This window comes from Entelurus aequoreus, linkage group LG19 (assembly GCF_033978785.1).
Source record: "Entelurus aequoreus isolate RoL-2023_Sb linkage group LG19, RoL_Eaeq_v1.1, whole genome shotgun sequence".
NCBI classification, from domain to species: Eukaryota; Metazoa; Chordata; class Actinopteri; order Syngnathiformes; family Syngnathidae; genus Entelurus; species Entelurus aequoreus.
Genome location: NC_084749.1, coordinates 9037957 through 9058854, shown reverse-complemented (window position 1 = coordinate 9058854; position 20898 = coordinate 9037957). Strand labels below are relative to the sequence as shown.

Genomic DNA, 20898 nt, shown 5'->3' with positions numbered 1-20898 from the left:
AGTATATGTAAAAAAAAGTAAAATGTAATGTAAGTAAAATGTGTGTTAACAGTTAGCATGCATCAAATACCAAAATCTGAGTCTATGGTGTATACGGCACCATCAAAATTAACTTGAAATAGTACCATGCTAACAGTTAGCATGCATCAAGTACCAAAATATAAGTTTAAGGTTTATACAGTACCATCAAAATTAGAGGAAAATGCTAGCGTGCGTGCTAACGTTAGCATGCTAACAAGTCAAGCAACAAAATATGAGGTTGGGGTATATACCTGCAAAATTACATAAAAATGTTTGCATGCTACCCGCTAGCATGCATCAAGTACGAAAATATGAGTCTGCGGTGTATATGTCAAAAAATGTAGCTACTAATGCTAAAGTGTCAACAGTTAGCATGCATCAAACACCAAAATAGGAGTTTTAAGGTGTATACGGCACCATCAAAATTAAAATAGTAGCATGCTAACAGTTAGAATGCATCAAGTAAAAAAAAAAAGTAGCTAATAATGCTAGAATGTGTACTAACAGTTAGCATGCATCAAGTACCAAAATATGAGTCTAAGGTGTATACGGCACGATCAACACTTTTTAAAATAGTAGCATGCTAACAGTTAGCATGCATCAAGTACCAAAATATGAGTCTGAGGTGTATACGGCACCAACAAAATTAGTTTAAAATAGTAGCATGCTAACAGTTAGCATGCATCAAGTACCAAAATCTGAGTCTAAGGTGTATACAGTACCATCAAAATTAGCTAAAAATGTTAGCATGCTAACAGTTAGCATGTTTCAAGATGACAAGGGTGTATACCAGCGCCATCAAAATTAGCTAAAATGTTTTAGCATGCCAACAGCATGTTTTAAGTACCGAAATATATGAGGGAGTACACCAGCAGAATGTATTAGAAATGCTAGCATGCTAACAAGTCAAGTAACAAAATAAGAGGTTGGGGTATAGTAACAAAATAAGAGGTTGGAGTATATGCCAGCAAAATTACATAAAAATGTTTGCATGCTAACCGCTAGCATGCATCAAGTATGAAAATATGAGTCTGCGGTGTATATGTCAAAAAATGTAGCTAGTTATGCTAAAGTGTCAACAGTTAGCATGCATCAAACACCAGTTAGCATGCATCAAGTACCAAAATACGAGTCTGAGGTGTATACGGGACAATCAAAATTAGTTTAATATAGGAGCATGCTAACAGTTAGCATGCATCAAGTACCAAAATATGAGTCTGAGGTGTATACAGTACCATCAAATTTGCTAAAAATTTTAGCATGCTAACAGTTAGCATGTTTCAAGTACCAATACATGACAAGGGTGTATACCAGCGCCATCAAAATTAGCTAAAAATGTTAGCATGCTAACAGTTAGCATGGGTCAAGTATCATATGACTGAGGTGTATATCAGCAACATTTGACGGCAAACAGTTAGCATGTGTCAAGTACCAAAATATCCATCCATCCATCCATTATCTACCTCATCGCAGGGCGTACCAAAATATATACCTGCTAAATGAGCACATCTCTGTTGCATGGTGGAATGTTTACATCTGATAGGAAAAATGGTCCTATCATTTGATATGGGAAAACATTTACCAAACAATGTGAAATTCCTGGTGATGTGACAATGTTTGGACAGTCAAAAAATGTCAAGCTTGTAGAAGTGGAATGGTGTGCGTGGGATGATAAAGTTCTTCTCACCTCTCTGGCCAGCCTCTCCTTCCTCTCCTGGACTTTGAGCAGCAGCTCCTTCTGCTGGGCAGACAGCTTGAAGGTGGCCTGGCAGGGCGACCCGCTGGCCGACTGCACCCGACGTCCGCCGCCTCTGGCGGGGCCGCCTCTCTGGCCGTGGCCGGCGGAGCTGGGTCGGCCCTTTGGAGGTCTGGGGGCCCGCGGCGTGTTGTCGACTTTGCGGAAGGGAGAAGAAGAGCCGGCGGGGGATTGAGGTGAGGAGCTGCTCCCGTTGTGCACGATAGGCGGGAGGATGACGTGATGTTCCACCTCTGTGAGGCTGACCAGATCAAACCTGCCGTCCTTCTCCACCAGGACACGTCCCTCCTTGGCTTCTTCCTCCAGTCTGAGCTCCGAGAGCTTCCCTGACACCTCCATCTCACGTCCGTTCACAAACTGCGACGGAGGCACCTCCAAGGTCACCAGTGTCTCCTTGAACTGCAGCCTCCGCCTCCGACTCAAGTCCGGAGCCTCCTGGTCCTTCAGCTCCCGATTGGCTCGCTGGATCTTCTCCTGGATGTACTTCTTCTCCTCCTCGGTCTGAGCCTCCACACCCAAAGGTGAGGACTTGGCAGGACTGTCTCTGTCCGAGTCATAGTCCAGAGGTTCCATAGGTGAGGGCCACCTGTCTTCATCCTCCTCCTCTTCTCCTGGTTTCTTCTTCTCCTCCTCCTCCTCCTCTGCCAGCTCCTTGTCCATGTCCGCCTCAAAGTCCTCATGGTCCAGACCCTGATAGGTGAAATATGTGTTTCCATAAGATACTAGAAACTATCTGTCCCAGTGTCAAACTGTGGCTATAGGCAGTGTTTTATGTGTGTCTTCCTGTATTGTATTTCCCACAATGCTTAGCAACATGTGTCGCATGAATATTTCACAGCAGTGTAGAGTGAAAGTCTCTTACCTGCTCCTCACTCCGACTTTCCTCGCTGATCAGCCAGTCCAGATCCTTCTCAAAGTCCTCCTCGTACTCCTCCTGGGTCTTGGTGTGAACCGCGTCACTCATCATCTAGCGGGACATGTCACACCCTCACTGTGCTTCGTACTGGGCTCTTTTCTTCTTTTTGCATTAGCAAGATCAATCGGTGAAATATTTTATTTTAGCAGCAATGTGTTCAATACAAATGAAATACATCAGTAAATATAAGAATACATTTTAAAAAGACATATTATAATAATTTCAATATATCATGGAGTACAATAAACACACTGGACCACTTCACATAATTGAAATCAGCTAGAACACTTTGTAATAATGTATTACATTTGATTAATTAATATATTCCAAAATAATAATAATACCATCAATATATTATCAATAAAGTAAAATAAATATATTTTAAACTAACTGGATTACTTAACATAATTTAAATCAGATAGATCACTTTGTATGGACTGGACTCTCACTATTATGTTAGATCCACTATGGACTGGACTCTCACTATTATGTTAGATCCACTATGGACTGGACTCTCACTATTATGTTAGATCCACTATGGACTAACTCTCACTATTATGTTAGATCCACTATGGACTGGACTCTCACAATATTATGTTAGATCCACAATGGACTGGACTCTCACTATTATGTTAGATCCACTATGGACTGGACTCTCACTATTATGTTAGATCCACTATGGACTAACTCTCACTATTATGTTAGATCCACTATGGACTGGACTCTCACAATATTATGTTAGATCCACAATGGACTGGACTCTCACTATTATGTTAGATCCACTATGGACTGGACTCACACTATTATGTTAGATCCACTATGGACTGGACTCTCACATTATTATGTTAGATCCACAATGGACTGGACTCTCACTATTATGTTAGATCCACTATGGACTGGACTCTCACTATTATGTTAGATCCACTATGGACTGGACTCTCACAATATTATGTTAGATCCACTATGGACTGGACTCTCACTATTATGTTAGATCCACTATGGACTGGACTCTCACTATTATGTTAGATCCACTATGGACTGGACTCTCACAATATTATGTTAGATCCACTATGGACTGGACTCTCACTATTATGTTAGATCCACTATGGACTGGACTCTCACAATATTATGTTAGATCCACTATGGACTGGACTCTCACTATTATGTTAGATCCACTATGGACTGGACTCTCACACTATTTTGTTAGATCCACTATGGACTGGACTCTCACTGTTATGTTAGATCCACAATGAACTGGACTCTCACTATTATGTTAGAGCCACTATGGACTGGACTCTCACTATTATGTTAGATCCACTATGGACTGGACTCTCACACTATTATGTTAGATCCACTATGGACTGGACTCTCACTGTTATGTTAGATCCACAATGGACTGGACTCTCACTATTATGTTAGATCCACTATGGACTGGACTTTCACAGTATTATGTTAGATCCACTATGGACTGGACTCCCATTATTATGTTAGATCCACTATGGACTGGACTCTCACTATTATGTTAGATCCACTATGGACTGGACTCTCACACTATTATGTTAGATCCACTATGGACTGGACTCTCACAATATTATGTTAGACCCACTATGGACTGGACTCTCACTATTATGTTAGATCCACTATGGACTGGACTCACACTATTATGTTAGATCCACTATGGACTGGACTCTCACACTATTATGTTAGATCCACTATGGACTGGACTCTCACTGTTATGTTAGATCCACTATGGACTGGACTCTCACTATTATGTTAGATCCACTATGGACTGGACTTTCACAATATTATGTTAGATCCACTATGGACTGGACTCACATTATTGTGTTAGATCCACTATGGACTGGACTCTCACTATTATGTTAGATCCACTACGGACTGGACTCTCACTATTAAGTTAGATCCACTATGGACTGGACTCTCACTATTATGTTAGATCCACTATGGACTGGACTCTCACTATTATGTTAGATCCACTATGGACTGGACTCACACTACTATGTTAGATCCACTATGGACTGGACTCTCACTATTATGTTAGATCCACTATGGACTGGACTCTCACTATTATGTTAGATCCACTATGGACTGGACTCACACTACTATGTTAGATCCACTATGGACTGGACTCACACTACTATGTTAGATCCACTATGGACTGGACTCTCACACTACTATGTTAGATCCACTATGGACTGGACTCTCACACTACTATGTTAGATCCACTATGGACTGGACTCTCACACTACTATGTTAGATCCACTATGGACTGGACTCTCACACTAGTATGTTAGATCCACTATGGACTGGACTCACACTACTATGTTAGATCCACTATGGACTGGACTCACACTACTATGTTAGATCCACTATGGACTGGACTCTCACACTACTATGTTAGATCCACTATGGACTGGACTCTCACTATTATGTTAGATCCACTATGGACTGGACTCTCACTATTAAGTTAGATCCACTATGGACTAACTCTCAATATTATGTTAGATCCACTATGGACTGGACTCTCACAATATTATGTTAGACCCACTATGGACTGGACTCTCACTATTATGTTAGATCCACTATGGACTGGACTCACACTACTATGTTAGATCCACTATGGACTGGACTCTCACTATTATGTTGGATCCACTATGGACTGGACTCTCACTATTATGTTAGATCCACTATGGACTGGACTCACACTACTATGTTAGATCCACTATGGACTGGACTCTCACACTATTATGTTAGATCCACTATGGACTGGACTCTCACTATTATGTTAGATCCACTATGGACTGGACTCTCACTATTAAGTTAGATCCACTATGGACTAACTCTCACTATTATGTTAGATCCACTATGGACTGGACTCTCACTATTAAGTTAGATCCACTATGGACTAACTCTCACTATTATGTTAGATCCACTATGGACTGGACTCTCACACTATTATGTTAGATCCACTATGGACTGGACTCTCACTATTATGTTAGATCCACTATGGACTGGAGTTTCACAATATTATGCTAGACCCACTCAACGTCCATTGCATTTAATAAGATCAATGAAATTAATAAAATACTAATATCATAAATATGTTATCAATAAAGTACATTAAATATATTTGAAACAAACTAGATAATTTATAATTTTATTCAGCTAGATCATTTTGTAAAATGTTAAATGTATTAAATAGATTCATTGAATAAAGTACAGTTTAAAAAGAAAAAAAAATCAAATATCAATAAAGTACATTAAACATATTTCAAACAAACTAGATTACTTAACATCATGTTATTCAGCTAGATCATTTTGTAAAATATTTAATGTATTAAATTAAATAGATTAATTGAATTAAGTACTGTTTAAAAGGACAAAAAATTATCCAAATATTATCTATAAGTACATTAAATATTTTTCAAACAAATTAGATTACTTAACATCACGTTATTCAGCTAGATCATTTTGTAAAATGTTTAATGTATTAAATTAAACAGATTAAGTGAATAAATTACAGTTTAAAAAGACAAAAAATTATTCAAATAGTATCGATAAAGTTCATTAAACAAACTACATTACTTACCATAATTTTATTTAGATAGATCATTTTTAAAAGGTTTTATTTTATTGTATTTGATCAATATATTGAATATAATAGTATACAATTAAAATTACAAAAAATACAAACCTATGATATCAAGGAAGTACATTGAATACATAAGAAATAAACTAAGTTGCTCAACTTGTTAATCACAAAATTTAAATTTAGAATTCAAAGTAGTTGTTTGATTATAACAATGTTTTAATGACAAACATTTTTAAAGCATTTTTATCACCTAGTAAATGTTTTTGTATTACCACCAATGCATTAAATTAAATAAATGATTTAATATAATGCTACATTTAACTGTATAGAAACAATAACAATGTAATAAAATAGATAACATGTTAATCAAATGATTTAAAGTTAATTTAATACATGGTTTTATGTTTTTGATCATGTTTTCTCTTCTTTTTGGGAAATAACATTTCACATTTTCCCCTATCTGTCCTGTCTTATTGCAATATAGATATGCATATATGTGTATATATATATATATATATATATATATATATATATATATATATATATATATATATATATATATATATATATATATATATATATATATATATATATATATATATATATGTATGTACAAAAAAATGTATATATACATATATATTTATATTTACTGTACATATATATACTGTATATAGCTTTATTTATTTTACTTATCTATTTTTACTGTGACACAGACCGTTTCAATGCATGTGTTAACATCCAGACTGTAATGTAGATGATTTAATTTAAAAGTAACAAGATGAACCATCATTAAAAGTTCAACTGTGGGTCACAGGATGGCATAATGCAGAATAAAAATACATTCAATTCAATGTTTTTAAACTCACCGCTAGCTCCTCTTGGTATCCTTGTGGAGGCGCAAAGGAAACATGCAAAGGCGTAGTTTTCCACCATCAAGTGTGACACTTCCACACTGAGCCTGCCAGGCTGAGGAGAGACACCTGTGCACATAATCTCTGGCTGTCTGCAAAACGGGACAGAATTAACAGTGCCGTCGCCATAGAGACTGACAACATTTACAACCGCGCATGCGCGGCAGAAGCATTAGGCTCTCCACGGTGAACTCGAAACAAGAAAATAGATAGGAAAAACAAATAAGGACATTGATTGTAATATTGCGAGTTAGCCCCATTAGAACCGTTAATGGGGTTCATAAAAATCATGAGCTTATATCACCGTGTAAAAGGTTTGATTGAATGATTGAAAGTTTTATTAGTAGATTGCACAGTACAGTACATATTCTTCTCAATAGACCACTAAATGGTAACAGCCGAATAAGTTTTTCAACTTGTTTAAGTCGGGGTGCACGTGAATCAATTCATGGTAGGTCAATAGTATTAAAACGATTATTTAAAACAATAGCACAAATGCCAGTATCATGAATTAATATAGTCAATCGTCTCGAATTTTGTTTTTTTAAACCTTTTTTTTAACACGGCTCGTCGTGGGAAAACGAGTACCAGACGCAGTGTGAAAGGCATTGAGGGATTTGTAGTTTTCCATCAGCCACTTCTATGACCATTTATATAAAAAAGACTACATTTCCCAACATTCCACTGACGTACAGTTTCTTGGCCGTGAACCGCATTTACTATCTGACCACGCGAGTTTGTTATGAGTTATAATAGTCGAGCATCTCTGGTTTTGCTTTTATAACATTTTTAACACGGTGGTTAGTGAAAATGACGTGTGAACGCTGTTTTTAATTTGAAGGCGACTGGAAAAGCTTTCAGCAGCACATGAACGCCTCTACTCTGCTAACACTAGTTTGCCGCTTCCCGTCTTCCTCCCTGAGCCTTCTGGGTAATGTAGTCACACCACGATTACTAACAAACGCAACGCTTGTATTTGTTAACAATGTTGGGACTTGTAGTTTTCTGCCCGTTATATCCCTTTGTTCACTCACCTAGAAAGAACTACATTACCCGGCATGCCTTAGGCACACACGCGGAAATGCACTCCACGGCTGCTATCAGCAAGTTCTGTTCAGATAATGTTTGGCTAGTTTGTTCGCGCTCTTTTAGGAGCAACAAGCCGCCAGACTAGTGGGTGTATATATATATATATATTTATATATAAAACAGTTAAAAATGGCCTCTATGGCATTTTGTTGTGTCAAAAGTACAGCGCAAGCGACGTCGAGGCGAGGTTTCAGTCCAAATGTCAAGTGCCTTTCAAGAGTCGCCAGACAGTCGCCATGTTCACTACCGGGGACCAGGACTACCGGGGCTCGGTGTATGTCCCACGGGGCCGCCGCGGGTGGGAGCAGGAGGGGAGCGTTGGCGCTGAGCGGCGCCGCTGTGGTCACCGCGGCCATAGCGGGCTTGTTGGCCAACAACCGCCGCCACTTCCGGCAGGCTGACATGGCCACTTTGGTACCGAAAGCCGCGGAGGAGACGGGCCAAGAGGGGGACATCTTGACCAGGTGCCGGGGATTCATGTCTCCGCCGGTCACCGACGTCGCCGTGTTGCAGGGGAGAAAAGACGACATGTGCACCAGGATGGAGATGCTCATCATGGAGACACAGGCCGACTTCTGCAAAGCCTTGCAAGAAGTGGACGGTGGGACCTTCCAAGTGGACCGCTGGGAAAGGAAAGAAGGTATACATGACGTCATCTGTATTATCTTCACTGCTGTTATTGAGTGGAGGACGTGGTGGTGGTGTTGTTGCAGGTGGAGGTGGGATCAGTTGTGTGATGCAGGATGGAGAAGTCTTTGAGAAGGCTGGAGTCAACGTTTCTGTGGTGTTTGGACACTTGACGGAAGAAGCTGCCCGGCAGATGAGGAGCAGAGGGAAGGTCCTCAAAGGGAAAGATGGTAACTATTTACATTCACACCTTAAAGGGGAACAGCATTTTTTGGAATTTTGCTTATCATTCACAATCGTTATGCAAAACAAGAACACATTTGTTTTTCCTTTTTACGCATTCTAACTCGTAAATAAACAATAGCAAAAGTCAGCTAAGAATGGAGGTAATGGGAGTCGCTCTATCCCGCCTATAAGGTGCTTTAAGAAGACATCCATCAATGTTTTATATACCGTATTTTTCGGACTATAAGTCGCAGTTTTTTTCATAGTTTGTAAATGTGACTTATACTCAGGAGCGACTTATGTGTGAAATGATTAACACATTACTGTAAAATATAAAATAATATTATTTAGCTCATTCACGTAAGACAATGGTTCTCAACCTTTTTTCAGTGATGTACCCCCTGTGAACATTTTTTTAATTCAAGTACCCCCTAATCAGAGCAAAGCATTTTTGGTTGAAAAAAAGAGATAAAGAAGTAAAATACAGTGTTATCAGTTTCTGATTTATTCAATTGTATAACAGTGCAAAATATTGCTCATTTGTTGTGGTCTTTCTTGAACTATTTGGAAAAAAAGATATAAAAATAACTAAAAACTTGTTGAAAAATAAACAAGTGATTCAATTATAAATAAAGATTTCTACACATAGAAGTAATCATCAACTTGGGGATTGTAACAGAGATCCATCTGGATTCATGAACTTAATTCTAAACATTTCTTCACAAAAAAATAAATCTTTAACATCAATATTTATGGCACATGTCAAGAAAAAATCTAGCTGTCAACACTGAATATTGCATTGTTGCATTTCTTTTCACAGTTCTTTTTGACAGACATTTAAAAAAAATCTCACGTACCCCTTGGCATACCTTCAAGTACCCCAAGGGGTACGCGTACCCCCATTTGAGAACCAGTGATGTAAGAGACTAGACGTATAAGATTTCATGGGATTTAGCGATTAGGAGTGACAGATTGTTTGGTAAACGTATAGCATGTTCTATATGTTATAATTATTTGAATGACTCTTACCATAATATGTTACGTTAACATACCAGGCACCTTCTCAGTTGGTTATTTATGCCTCATATAACGTACACTTATTCAGCCTGTTGTTCACTATTCTTTATTTATTTTAAATTGCCTTTCAAATGTTTATTCTTGGTGTTGGCTTTTATCAAATACATTTCCCCAAAAAATGCGACTTATACTCCAGTGCGACTTATATATGTTTTTTTCCTTCTTTATTATGCATTTTCGGCCGGTGCGATTTATACTCCGGAGTGACTTATAGTCCAAAAATTACGGTACATGCTCTTATTTACATGCCACTCAGTGGCCTAGTGGTTAGAGTGTCCGCCCTGAGATCGGTAGGTTGTGAGTTCAAACCCCGGCCGAGTCATACCAAAGACTAAAAAAATGGCAGCCATTACCTCCCTGCTTGGAACTCAGCATCAAGGGTTGGAATTGGGGGTTAAATCACCAAAAATTATTCCCGGGTGCGGCCACTGCTGCTGCTCACTGCTCCCCTCACCTCCCAGGGGGTGGAACAAGGGGATGGGTCAAATGCAGAGGACAAATTTCACCACACCTAGTGTGTGTGTGTGACAATCATCGGCACTTTAACTTAACTTTAATGCTGTAAGTATACATACGTAGTGTAGTAATATTCATAACATGTAATATTTATGTATTTTGCTAATTTTAAGAATACAAATTTCACAGATGCAACTATTTCCTTCAACAACAACACTACTAATCATGGCAGACTTGATGAGAGACAACCAAGACTACTTTGGGACAAATGATGATCCAAAAACTTGTATTTGTGATCCTGAATATACGGAGGATGATCTACAAGGTTTAGAAGCTGTGTGCTAAACAAGATGTACAAACTATGAACATAATAAAACAATCACTTACTGTACAATGTATGCTTTCACTGGGATAAAGACTGATGGGATGTTTATATCTTCCCGTTTAGATGAGGAATTAATCATCAACCTCGCGCAGGGTTAAAAAAAAGTACTGCGATCTTTACTTTTCGTGTCTTTTTCGCCGGGTCTAAGTTGGATGTCAAAGTTGACCAACTTCTCGGTTTATGTCCACAACATTATACTATCCAGGTGAGAGTCATGATTTATAATCTACAATTAGCTTTCACCAACTCAGAGGCGATGCAGCAGCTCTATATGTCAATATAGCAGCATAAGCAAGTTAGTCTGTCTGCGTCAGCACTTGTAATAACAATATCGCTAACACTATACTCAGGTCACGACATGTACATGGAGAATTGTTGGCGGTTTTTTGACGTCCTTTTAGAGGGCTTTATTGGCGCAATAGTGTACTTCCATTAGCTGCACTGTTAGCCACCTCTTACTTGCCATATTTTACGAGTTAGAATGCATTAAAAAACGGAAAACAAGTGTTCTTGTCTTACATAAGGATTGTGGATAATGGGTAAATTCTAAAAATAAATGCAATTCCTCTATAATGAGGATGTGTCTTTTAGTCCTGACCAATCACAACAGAGGGGGTGTGGTCATGGACGAGGCTGCCAAATTGAAGCATGTTGGCCAAAAGGAGAAGGATGCAGATTTGTCCTGCAGTGTTTCCCACAGGACTGCAATGTGTGTTGAGATGGCAGCATATTTATAGCAGCCGAGGTCCTAGGAAACTGTATCACGATATAACTGTTTTATATCCTGTCTATCGATCATTATTTATTTTTTATGACTTATCAAAAATATGACCAGTGGAAAAACATTTTATTGGAAATGTAACTTCATGTGATTATAATTAATTCATTCATTCATTTTTTATTCATCTCCTTCATCGATGTGCATTTTTGATCAATAGACAATTAAACTGTAACAACTAAACACATATTTACAAACCTATGCTTGAGAAGGAACAGGATGAATAAAATCTTATATTTCCTGCCCCCTTCAACATAAGTAGTTAATGGATAGCCCAGATTCACAAGCATACAAACCAAACAAATACATCCAAATATAATGAAAACAAGCAAAAAACACACACAAAAAAACCACAAGTGCAAAAACTTCATGAAGTACAAACAGAATAAAAACTAATATATACCTCACTGGATGATACAAAACAAATACAAAACCAGACAAAAAATAAGTAAAATAATAAATATAAAGCAAAATGTAAACACTTATGGCTGTCCATATGATCTTATTGTTCTGTCTTTATATATTTTTTTCAATTGGAATATATTTCTACAATCTTTTATCTCATTTTAAAGAGAATTCCATAGTTTAAATAATAATCCCTCAACTATAAAGGCAGAAAGGAAATGTCAACACAAGCATGAAAACACTCCAACAATGTAAAGAAAATAGCAAAATCACATTAAACATTTAACTATAAGCTTTTAAAATAAGGAGTATGTAAGAAATGCTTGATAAAGTGTAAGAAAATGTAAACATAGAGAAACCTGAGAATAACTATTTTCTGCAGCTTTAGTGGCAGGAAGTTACAGCTGTGCTCTAAAGGGTGAGCTAAGGTGGTGTTGGTCTGACTACGGTCCCTTTTGAAAAAAAAAAAAAACTGTCCTGGTGACTTTTCCTCTTTTATCCACATTTTCTTTATTTGGACTTTCACTCCTCACTCCATGCAAAGAATCAACCAAACGTGATAGTTGATACTGTCACCTGATTGGCTGTTAGTGCGTCACTACCACTGATCAGTGATCACTTCCTGCGTTGCTCGGTCACCAGAGAGCGAGTGTTTTTGTTCATGCAACCAACCTTGCTTCCTTACTTCTGCTTTCCGATCCAACGTTTTGTCAAACACATTTTTTATTGATTTCGATGACTTATCTATGGCTGTGTGTATTGATATTGTACGACAAGACCAGGTATGTACACAATACTTTAAATAAAATAGGATATAACATAGCATAGTATGGGTTGACAGGAATAGATAATAATACATAGAAAACAAATGGAATAGATAGTGATCCTGTGGTGCAAATAGAAAGTAAAAAGTGTAAACAAACACCCAGTTGGGACACAGGAAGGTCTTATTACTTGTTAAGTCTGAGCAGGTGTGTTTGTGTCAGACCACAACAAATAAACAATTGTGTTTGATTGAACTCTGATTGCAGAAACTGCCACTATGCTCGTTAAAATGTTGTCTTTAAAAGGACTCTTACAAGTAAATAATTGATGAAAATGGATCTTTATGAGATCTTCCAGGGTGCAGCACACATGGAAACAAGAAGAATAGAAACTGTCTTGGTGTACCTAATGTTTTGTCATTTGTCACAGGCAAGCTGCCATTTTGTGCCATGGGTGTGAGCTCCGTCATCCACCCCAAGAACCCCCACATTCCCACCGTGCATTTCAACTACCGATACTTTGAGATCGAAGAGGAAGACGGTGAGAGCGACAAGTGGTGTGCTGACGAGAATGAGCTAGAAGCGCCTGTGTTGCAGGGTCCAAACAATGGTGGTTTGGTGGCGGCACAGACCTGACTCCCATTTACCTGGATGAAGACGACGCCTTCCACTTCCACAACACCCTGAAGCAAGCCTGCGACAAACATCACCCTCACTTCTACCCCGACTTCAAGAAATGGTAAGCAACACGCCTAAGTGGGCGTCTGCTCTCTGTGTGACGCTGATAAGACTTCGTCTTTCATTCAAACATCACATGTAAAGTTACTTACAATCTTAGCACTTTGACACGCTTCTTCAAATGTAGAGTGCTATACAAATACAATACATTGTTATTAAAACCATGGTTGCTAAAATTTCTATTTAAAAAAAGGTTTAAAAATGTAAAAAAGAAAAATTATTTACCAAATAAAAATGTAAAACAAAATTAAAAATACATTTTAAAAAATGTATTTTAAAATTTAAAAAAAGTAAAGCACATGAAAAAAATATTAACCAGATTAAAATAATTGTTACACATTTTTGTAATAAAAAATATTAATTACGTGATTTAAAAAAAAAATAATAATGAAAAAATTAATGTGCATTTGCAACAGAAAAAACTAGGCATGTGTGACCCAGTATCAGATCATTTTCATGCAAAAAAGTAGCAGCTAATGATGCGTCTCCATACACAGTGTGGAGCCGCTCCCCTAAGTGAATACACTACATTTATTGATATCTTAAGTGTCATTATCAAGTATTAGAATGAGGCTAAACTAACACCAGGAGCAGGCATGCATTGATACAGCAGGAGAAATAAGTGTTTAGTAAAGTAACATGAAATGAATTAGTTATGAGAGGATGGTTTATAACACATGTGAGGGCAGGGATTCACCCAGAAGTACCAAAAGTAGTACCAGTACAGTAGAGTGATCAGGTACATGTTTTTATTTTCTCAATCATGTCGTTTTTGTTCATGTTTACAAAATTAGATAAAAATATTGCCCTGACGGCAAAATGATTTAAAAGAGTAATAGATTTTTTGTTTAGTTGTTGACTTTGTTTTCTTCAAACTATTGTATGTCATGAGAGGAACTACTTTAAATATTGTGTGGATATTTACAGTGTCAATAGAAGTCATTGAACAATTTACAGTAAATACATCTGATCGGTTTTGGTATCGGTAGCTCTCTCATGGATGATCAGTATCGGCATAAAACCCTGACCAGAACATCCCTCAGAAAAAAAAAAAGCAAAACTTAACCAAAATATTTTTCAAATTAAATAGCTTAAAATTAAAACAAGTTTACAAAATGAATAACCACATTTTAAAAACATATTAGTTTTTATAAAAAATAAACTAACAACTTAAAAATGTTACAAAAGAGAAACAAATTACAAAAGAAAATTTTACCAACGAAAAAAACTACTTTGCAAAATGAAAGACTTGCTTACATTTAAAACAAAAATGTAAATATTTGAAACACATTTACAAATATAAACACGAATTAAAAAAACTACTAAAATATAATAAATAAATTAAAAACTATTAAAATATAATAAATAAAAAAAAGAGTCATCAATTGAATTGAAAAAAAATGTAAATTTTTTTACTGATGGCCAAACAAGAAGTTGCAATGACTGAGTGCAAGTGTGACGTGATGACATAACTCTTGATTTAAAAGCAGTATATATTTGTAGCTGGCAATGACTGAAAAACATTACTATGGAAATACAAATAAAGATGCCTGGTGCTTGCTGCAGTTGAGTGACACTTGAAATGAGGAGATGATGTGTGTGTGCAGGTGCGACAGGTACTTCTACATCCGCCACCGAGGAGAAACTCGGGGCATCGGCGGCATCTTCTTCGACGACCTGGACGCGCCCAATCAGGAGGCGGCGTTCAGCTTTGTGAAAAGCTGCGCTGGCACGGTGGTGCCGTGTTTCCTCCCCATCGTGCACAAACACCTCAGCCAGCCTTTCAGCGAGCAGGAGAAGGCCTGGCAGCAGGTGCGACGAGGAAGGTGAGTCCTCTGCCAGGTGAGCTATTGATGTTCTCCTCCTCCTATTCACCGTGCTCTGACCCGCAGGTACGTGGAGTTCAACCTGGTCTACGACAGGGGGGTCAAGTTCGGCTTGGCCACGCCCGGATCCAGGATCGAGAGCATCCTCATGTCGCTGCCCCTCACCGCCAGGTAGGCACACAGGTGACGCGCCCTTGTTGCTTAGTAACAGACCTCATCCCCAGGTGGGAGTACATGCACGAGCCCGACTCTGGCACCCCAGAGGCCAACATGCTGGAGGTGTTGCGAAACCCCAAGGAGTGGGTGTGACCTTTAATACTAAGCACCTTGTTTGCCTTTTGGATCGTTGAGCGGGTTAAATGTCGGCCTTACCTTCAACAAACACTGGACATGTTTAACTAGCACAACTAGTAGGAAAAAGGCTCTTCAATAAAAGCCTTTAGAGCTGCATTTGTTGTAACCTGGATGCTAGGCTAACACGCCCTTAGAATGTGCTGCCAAAGTAAAAGTAATGTGCTCATGACAAGATATTTCACTGCTCCCTTTGGAACTACAAGTGTAGAATGCCTCATTACACAATTATTTATTATGTATGTTTTTACAGTCACAGAAAATAAATTCATTTTACGGGGAAAACACATTCAGTTTACAAGTTACCGTAAAATCTACAATGTTTTTTCACAACATATCCTGTAAATGCAAACCAGTTTTTATGGTTACTAAGAAAAACTATTGTTTTTATGGCATAATTCCGGCAACTGAGCTCACAGTTTTGATGTATAACTTGCCTTAAAGTCATGAAACAAAATGTTTAGATTGTACCGTATTTTTCGCAGTATAAGTCGCACCGGCCGAAAATGCATAATAAAGAAGGGAAAAAACATATATAAGTCGCACTGGAGTATAAGTCGCATTTTTTGGGGAAATGTATTTGATAAAAGCCAACACCAAGAATAGACATTTGAAAGGTAATTTAATATAAAGAATAGTAAACAACAGGCTGAATAAGTGTACGTTATATGAGGCATGAATAACCAACTGAGAAGGTGCCTGGTATGTTAATGTAACATATTATGGTAAGAGTCATTCAAATAACTATAACATATAGAACATGCTATACGTTTACCAAACAATCTGTCACTCCTAATCGCTAAATCCCATGAAATCTTATACGTCTAGTCTCTTACGGGAATGAGATCAATAATATTATTTGATATTTTACGCTAATGTGTTAATCATTTCACACATAAGTCACTCCTGAGTATAAGTCACACCCCTGGGTATGACTATGAAAAAAACTGCGACTTATAGTCCGAAAAATACGGTAGATTTTACAGGAAAAACACATTGTTTCCAAAAAGTTACCATAAAATCTACAATGTTTTTTTACAACATATCCTGTAAATGGAAACCACTGTTTTTATGGTTACTAAAAAAAAATTTTTTATGGCATAATTCTGGCAACTGAGCTCCCAGTTTTGATGTATAACTTGCTTTAAAATCATGAAACATAATGTTTAGAATGTATGCTAATATATTTGTTGCAATATTGGTTCAGTTAATATTAGGGATGTACGATAATGGCTTTTTGCCGATATCCAATATTCCGATATTGTCCAACTCCTAATTACCGATATCAACCAATAAATACCGATACATACTTTCGTGGAATTAACACATTATGCCAAATTTGGACAACCAGGTATGGTGAAGATAAGGTCCTTTTTAAAAAAATTATAAAATAAGAAATAAATTAAAAATTTTCTTGAATAAAAAAGAAAGTAAAACAATATAAAAACAGTTACATAGAAACTAGTAATGAATGAAAATGAGTAAAATTAACTGTTAAAGGTTAGTACTATTAGTGGAGCAGCAGCACGCACAATCATGTGTGCTTACGGACTGTATCCCTTGCAGACTGTATTGATATATAATGTAGGAACCAGAATATTAATAACAGAAAGAAACAACCCTTTTGTGTGAATGAGTGTGAATGGGGGAGGGAGGTTTTTTGAGTTGGTGCACTAATTATAAGTGTATCTAGTGTTTTTTATGTTGATTTAGTATTAAAATAAAATAAACGATACCGATAATTTCCGATATTACATTTTAAAGCATTTATCGGCCGATAATAATAGTCTGATATTATCAGACATCCCTAGTTAATATGTAATTGTATGCAGCAATGTCATGTAATTTTATCCGTCAAAATGGAGAATTTCATACATTTAGTAAGTGACTTCCATTGAAAATATTAATTCCAAAAACTGTAAAGCATGATCATGAAAAAGATCAATAAGTTTACATCACATATTAGTTTCACATTTGACCTTGAATTCCTGAAATGAGATGTTTACAGCAGTTTCCCCTGCAGGAAGTAGTCATGACATCATCAGACATTTAGCAGGTTTTATTACAAACACATTCAAGCTGCATATTAATAAGGAATTATTACAAGTTTCCTGTGCATGTGTAATATATACATTGTGTCTTGGCTAAGGCATTGTCAAACATGTTCCCGGTGGAAAAATGGCTGCCAACAACCCACTTCCTGTCGTGAGTGTTGAAGTTCAAAGGTCAACTCTCAAACACAAAACAAAACAGTGCTGTTGTGAAGTTAAATATGTTGGCAATGTTTTACACAAAAGTACTACAGTTTGTATGGCTTGTACTCACTGGCATGTACACATTTATATATATATATACTGACTATGTATTTATAAATATTAGGGCTGGTAATGTTTACATGTGTGATTAGACCCTACTTAGTGACACATGACACTCCAGACCCTACTTAGTGACACATGACACTCCAGACCCTACTTAGTGACACATGACACTCCAGACCCTACTTAGTGACAAGTCATTCCAAGACTAATATTTAAATCTAGTCCACTAAGTGACACATGACACTCCAGACCCTACTTAGTGACACATGACACTCCAGACCCTACTTAGTGACACATGACACTCCAGACCCTACTTAGTGACACATGACACTCCAGACCCTACTTAGTGACACATGACACTCCAGACCCTACTTAGTGACACATGACACTCCAGACCCTACTTAGTGACACATGACACTCCAGACCCTACTTAGTGACACATGACACTCCAGACCCTACTTAGTCACACATGACACTCCAGATCCTACTTAGTGGGAAGTCATTCCAAGACTAAGAATTAAATCTAGTCCACCACCAAAGTTTAGCTGACGTCACAAAACACGTTTAGGACAATTTGCACCCGAACTTGAGAAGTGTAAATAATGTGAATGACATCATCCACATGTAATAATGTGAATGACATCATCCACATGTAATAATGTGAATGACATCATCCACATGTACTAATGTGAATGACATCATCCACATGTAATAATGTGAATGACATCATCCACATGTAATAATGTGAATGACATCATCCACATGTAATAATGTGAATGACATCATCCACATGTAATAATGTGAATGACATCATCCACATGTAATAATGTGAATGACATCATCCACATGTAATAATGTGAATGACATGTTGCTCTGGATGTGTTTACATGTTGCATTTTAATTCCAGTCAGGCTTTGAATGAGATGAATGATTGCTCCTCTCACACAGCTGACTGCTAGGTACAAACAAGGAACGATGTCATCTGAAAAGGTGAATAATCTTGTTTGAATGTCAACTTGTTTACTTTCTGTTCCTTGTTTGCTAGATTGTTGCTAAATGTGCATTCATTCTTACTCTAAGCAAATCAATGACTTGCATTTTAGTCAAACGTTTCAAAATGACAACAATGACACGCGTGTCTAAATGTTGCCGTCTTTTCTTAGTGATGCCAGCCCTAATATATGTAAATACACACCACTCCTACTTGTGTGACACTTTCAGAAAAGCAATTTAAATGAAATTAATTTCTTCAGCAAATGTAAAGTATTTTTCTATTTTATGACATTCAAGTCAATTCCTTCAAAATTCTCCTTTCAAAGTAAAAGAAGACAAAAGTGTGTGAGTTCCATGTAAAAGTGCTGTGACGTTAGTGAAGAGTAAACACACACACACACATGCTTAAAGTCTTCCTATTGCCTTTTGTCCCATTGTCCTTCCACACAGCAAGTATTGCGTCACCTCTGTGGCGTGGGAACTTTTTCACAGTTGAAGACGAGAAGTTAGAAAAAAAGACAAAAGATTGACCTGAAACTGCTGCTGCTGCACAACAACTTTTATCCTGACGCACGCATTCATTACACTTCTCTTGCAGCTGGAAATGACAAGGACATTTATATTATATTATATTATAGCTGCTTCAATAACTTGCAGCACTTTTTCCACCTTTAGAAGTATCATGGGAGGTGCAGCAGCTTGAGTAAAATCAAGAAGTAAGTGCTGTTCAAATGTGTACTTAAATTCTACAACATTCTAATCATGTAATAAATGTTCATTTTTACCTTCAATATCTCTAAGACAACTTCTTGTTTCATGCATCCCTTCACCTTTTCTTTTAGACACATTATGATGGGACTGTCTGTACAGGCATCTTAAATCTGCTCGTTAACTTGTTGGTGTGTAACAATGATTGACAGCTACAAAGTTGTGGCAAATCAATCAATCAACGTTTACTTATATAGCCCTAAATCACAAGTGTCTCAAAGGGCTGCACAAGCCACAATGACATCCTCGGTACAGAGCCCACATACGGGCAAGGAAAAACTCACCCCAGTGAGTTTTTCCTTGAGACATGAGCACATCTACATTGTGACAGTCTTGTCATTCCCAGCTGTAAAAGGTTACCATGACGATATGAACAACTTGGCACTGACCTGCAGTCAAATGATCTTCCTGGTTGAGTCCGCCACAAAGATAGTTTATTGAGACGATGACTACTTCCCTCGGTTGACCACGATGTCCTCGTACTGCGGCGGCGGCTCCGTTTCTACGTGGACGTCCGCGTGGCCCACGGCCTCCTCGTAGGACGGCGGGGGGTCGCTCCCTCGCCCCGACGTGACCGCCGAGCCGGGGTAGGCGGGGCTGCTGTGCATGCTGAGTTCTGAGTGGTCGCCATGGTGATAGTCCCGCCCCCAGTGGTCCATGGAGACCACGGACAGGACGTGGTCGTGGTGAGCGTGACCCAGGCCGGGGCTGCGCTGGGAGCGCTTGCGGGAGTGACAGCGCCACACGGTGACGGCCACGGCGGCGATGATGAACACCACCGTCAGCAGCGGCACGATCAGGTAGAGAGAGTTGACTCCGCCCACTACCGACTCCAGACCACCTGGTGGACTGCTCTCACGCACGTACTCCTCCCAGAAACGCCT

The 20898-nt window shown here is 38.1% G+C and overlaps 3 protein-coding genes across 9 annotated transcripts in view; 1 reads left to right on the top strand and 2 right to left on the bottom strand.

Moving 5' to 3' along the window:
- ccdc181 (coiled-coil domain containing 181) overlaps positions 1-8381 on the bottom strand; it is an 18940-nt gene extending 10559 nt beyond the window's left edge. The window contains exons 1-4 of one of the 3 annotated variants that reach the window (XM_062027806.1): positions 8249-8381; positions 7170-7306; positions 2640-2795; positions 1709-2467 (exon numbers count right to left, since the gene is read on the bottom strand). In XM_062027806.1, the coding sequence (XP_061883790.1) occupies positions 1709-2467; positions 2640-2744 (864 nt within the window). In that variant the 5' untranslated portion in view covers positions 2745-2795; positions 7170-7306; positions 8249-8381. Of the gene's footprint in view, positions 1-1708; positions 2468-2639; positions 3201-7169; positions 7517-8248 lie in introns of those variants that run through there. The other 2 variants (XM_062027805.1, XM_062027807.1) reach the window with 2 other exon arrangements.
- cpox (coproporphyrinogen oxidase) lies at positions 8280-20014 on the top strand. Its single transcript, XM_062027808.1, has 7 exons — positions 8280-8943; positions 9017-9160; positions 13451-13561; positions 13618-13759; positions 15366-15584; positions 15651-15755; positions 15809-20014. The coding sequence occupies exons 1-7, from the start codon at positions 8433-8435 to the stop codon at positions 15891-15893; spliced, it is 1317 nt and encodes a 438-aa protein (XP_061883792.1). The 5' UTR covers positions 8280-8432; the 3' UTR covers positions 15894-20014.
- Positions 17968-20898, bottom strand: part of prrg1 (proline rich Gla (G-carboxyglutamic acid) 1) — a 113019-nt gene continuing 110088 nt past the window's right edge. For 4 of the 5 annotated variants that reach the window (XM_062027813.1, XM_062027814.1, XM_062027811.1 and 1 more), the window contains exon 4: positions 17968-20898. In XM_062027813.1, coding sequence (XP_061883797.1) covers positions 20464-20898 — 435 coding nt within the window. In that variant the 3' untranslated portion in view covers positions 17968-20463. The other variant, XR_009822012.1, reaches the window with a different exon arrangement.

Bases quoted from the DNA above. Each gene is read 5' to 3' on its own strand.
- cpox (XM_062027808.1), top strand. From the start codon at position 8,433: ATGGCCTCTATGGCATTTTGTTGTGTCAAAAGTACAGCGCAAGCGACG. The intron at 13,562-13,617 runs GTGAGAGCGACA...CCTGTGTTGCAG, and splicing joins TGAGATCGAAGAGGAAGACG to GGTCCAAACAATGGTGGTTT. The intron at 15,585-15,650 runs GTGAGTCCTCTG...TCTGACCCGCAG, and splicing joins CAGCAGGTGCGACGAGGAAG to GTACGTGGAGTTCAACCTGG.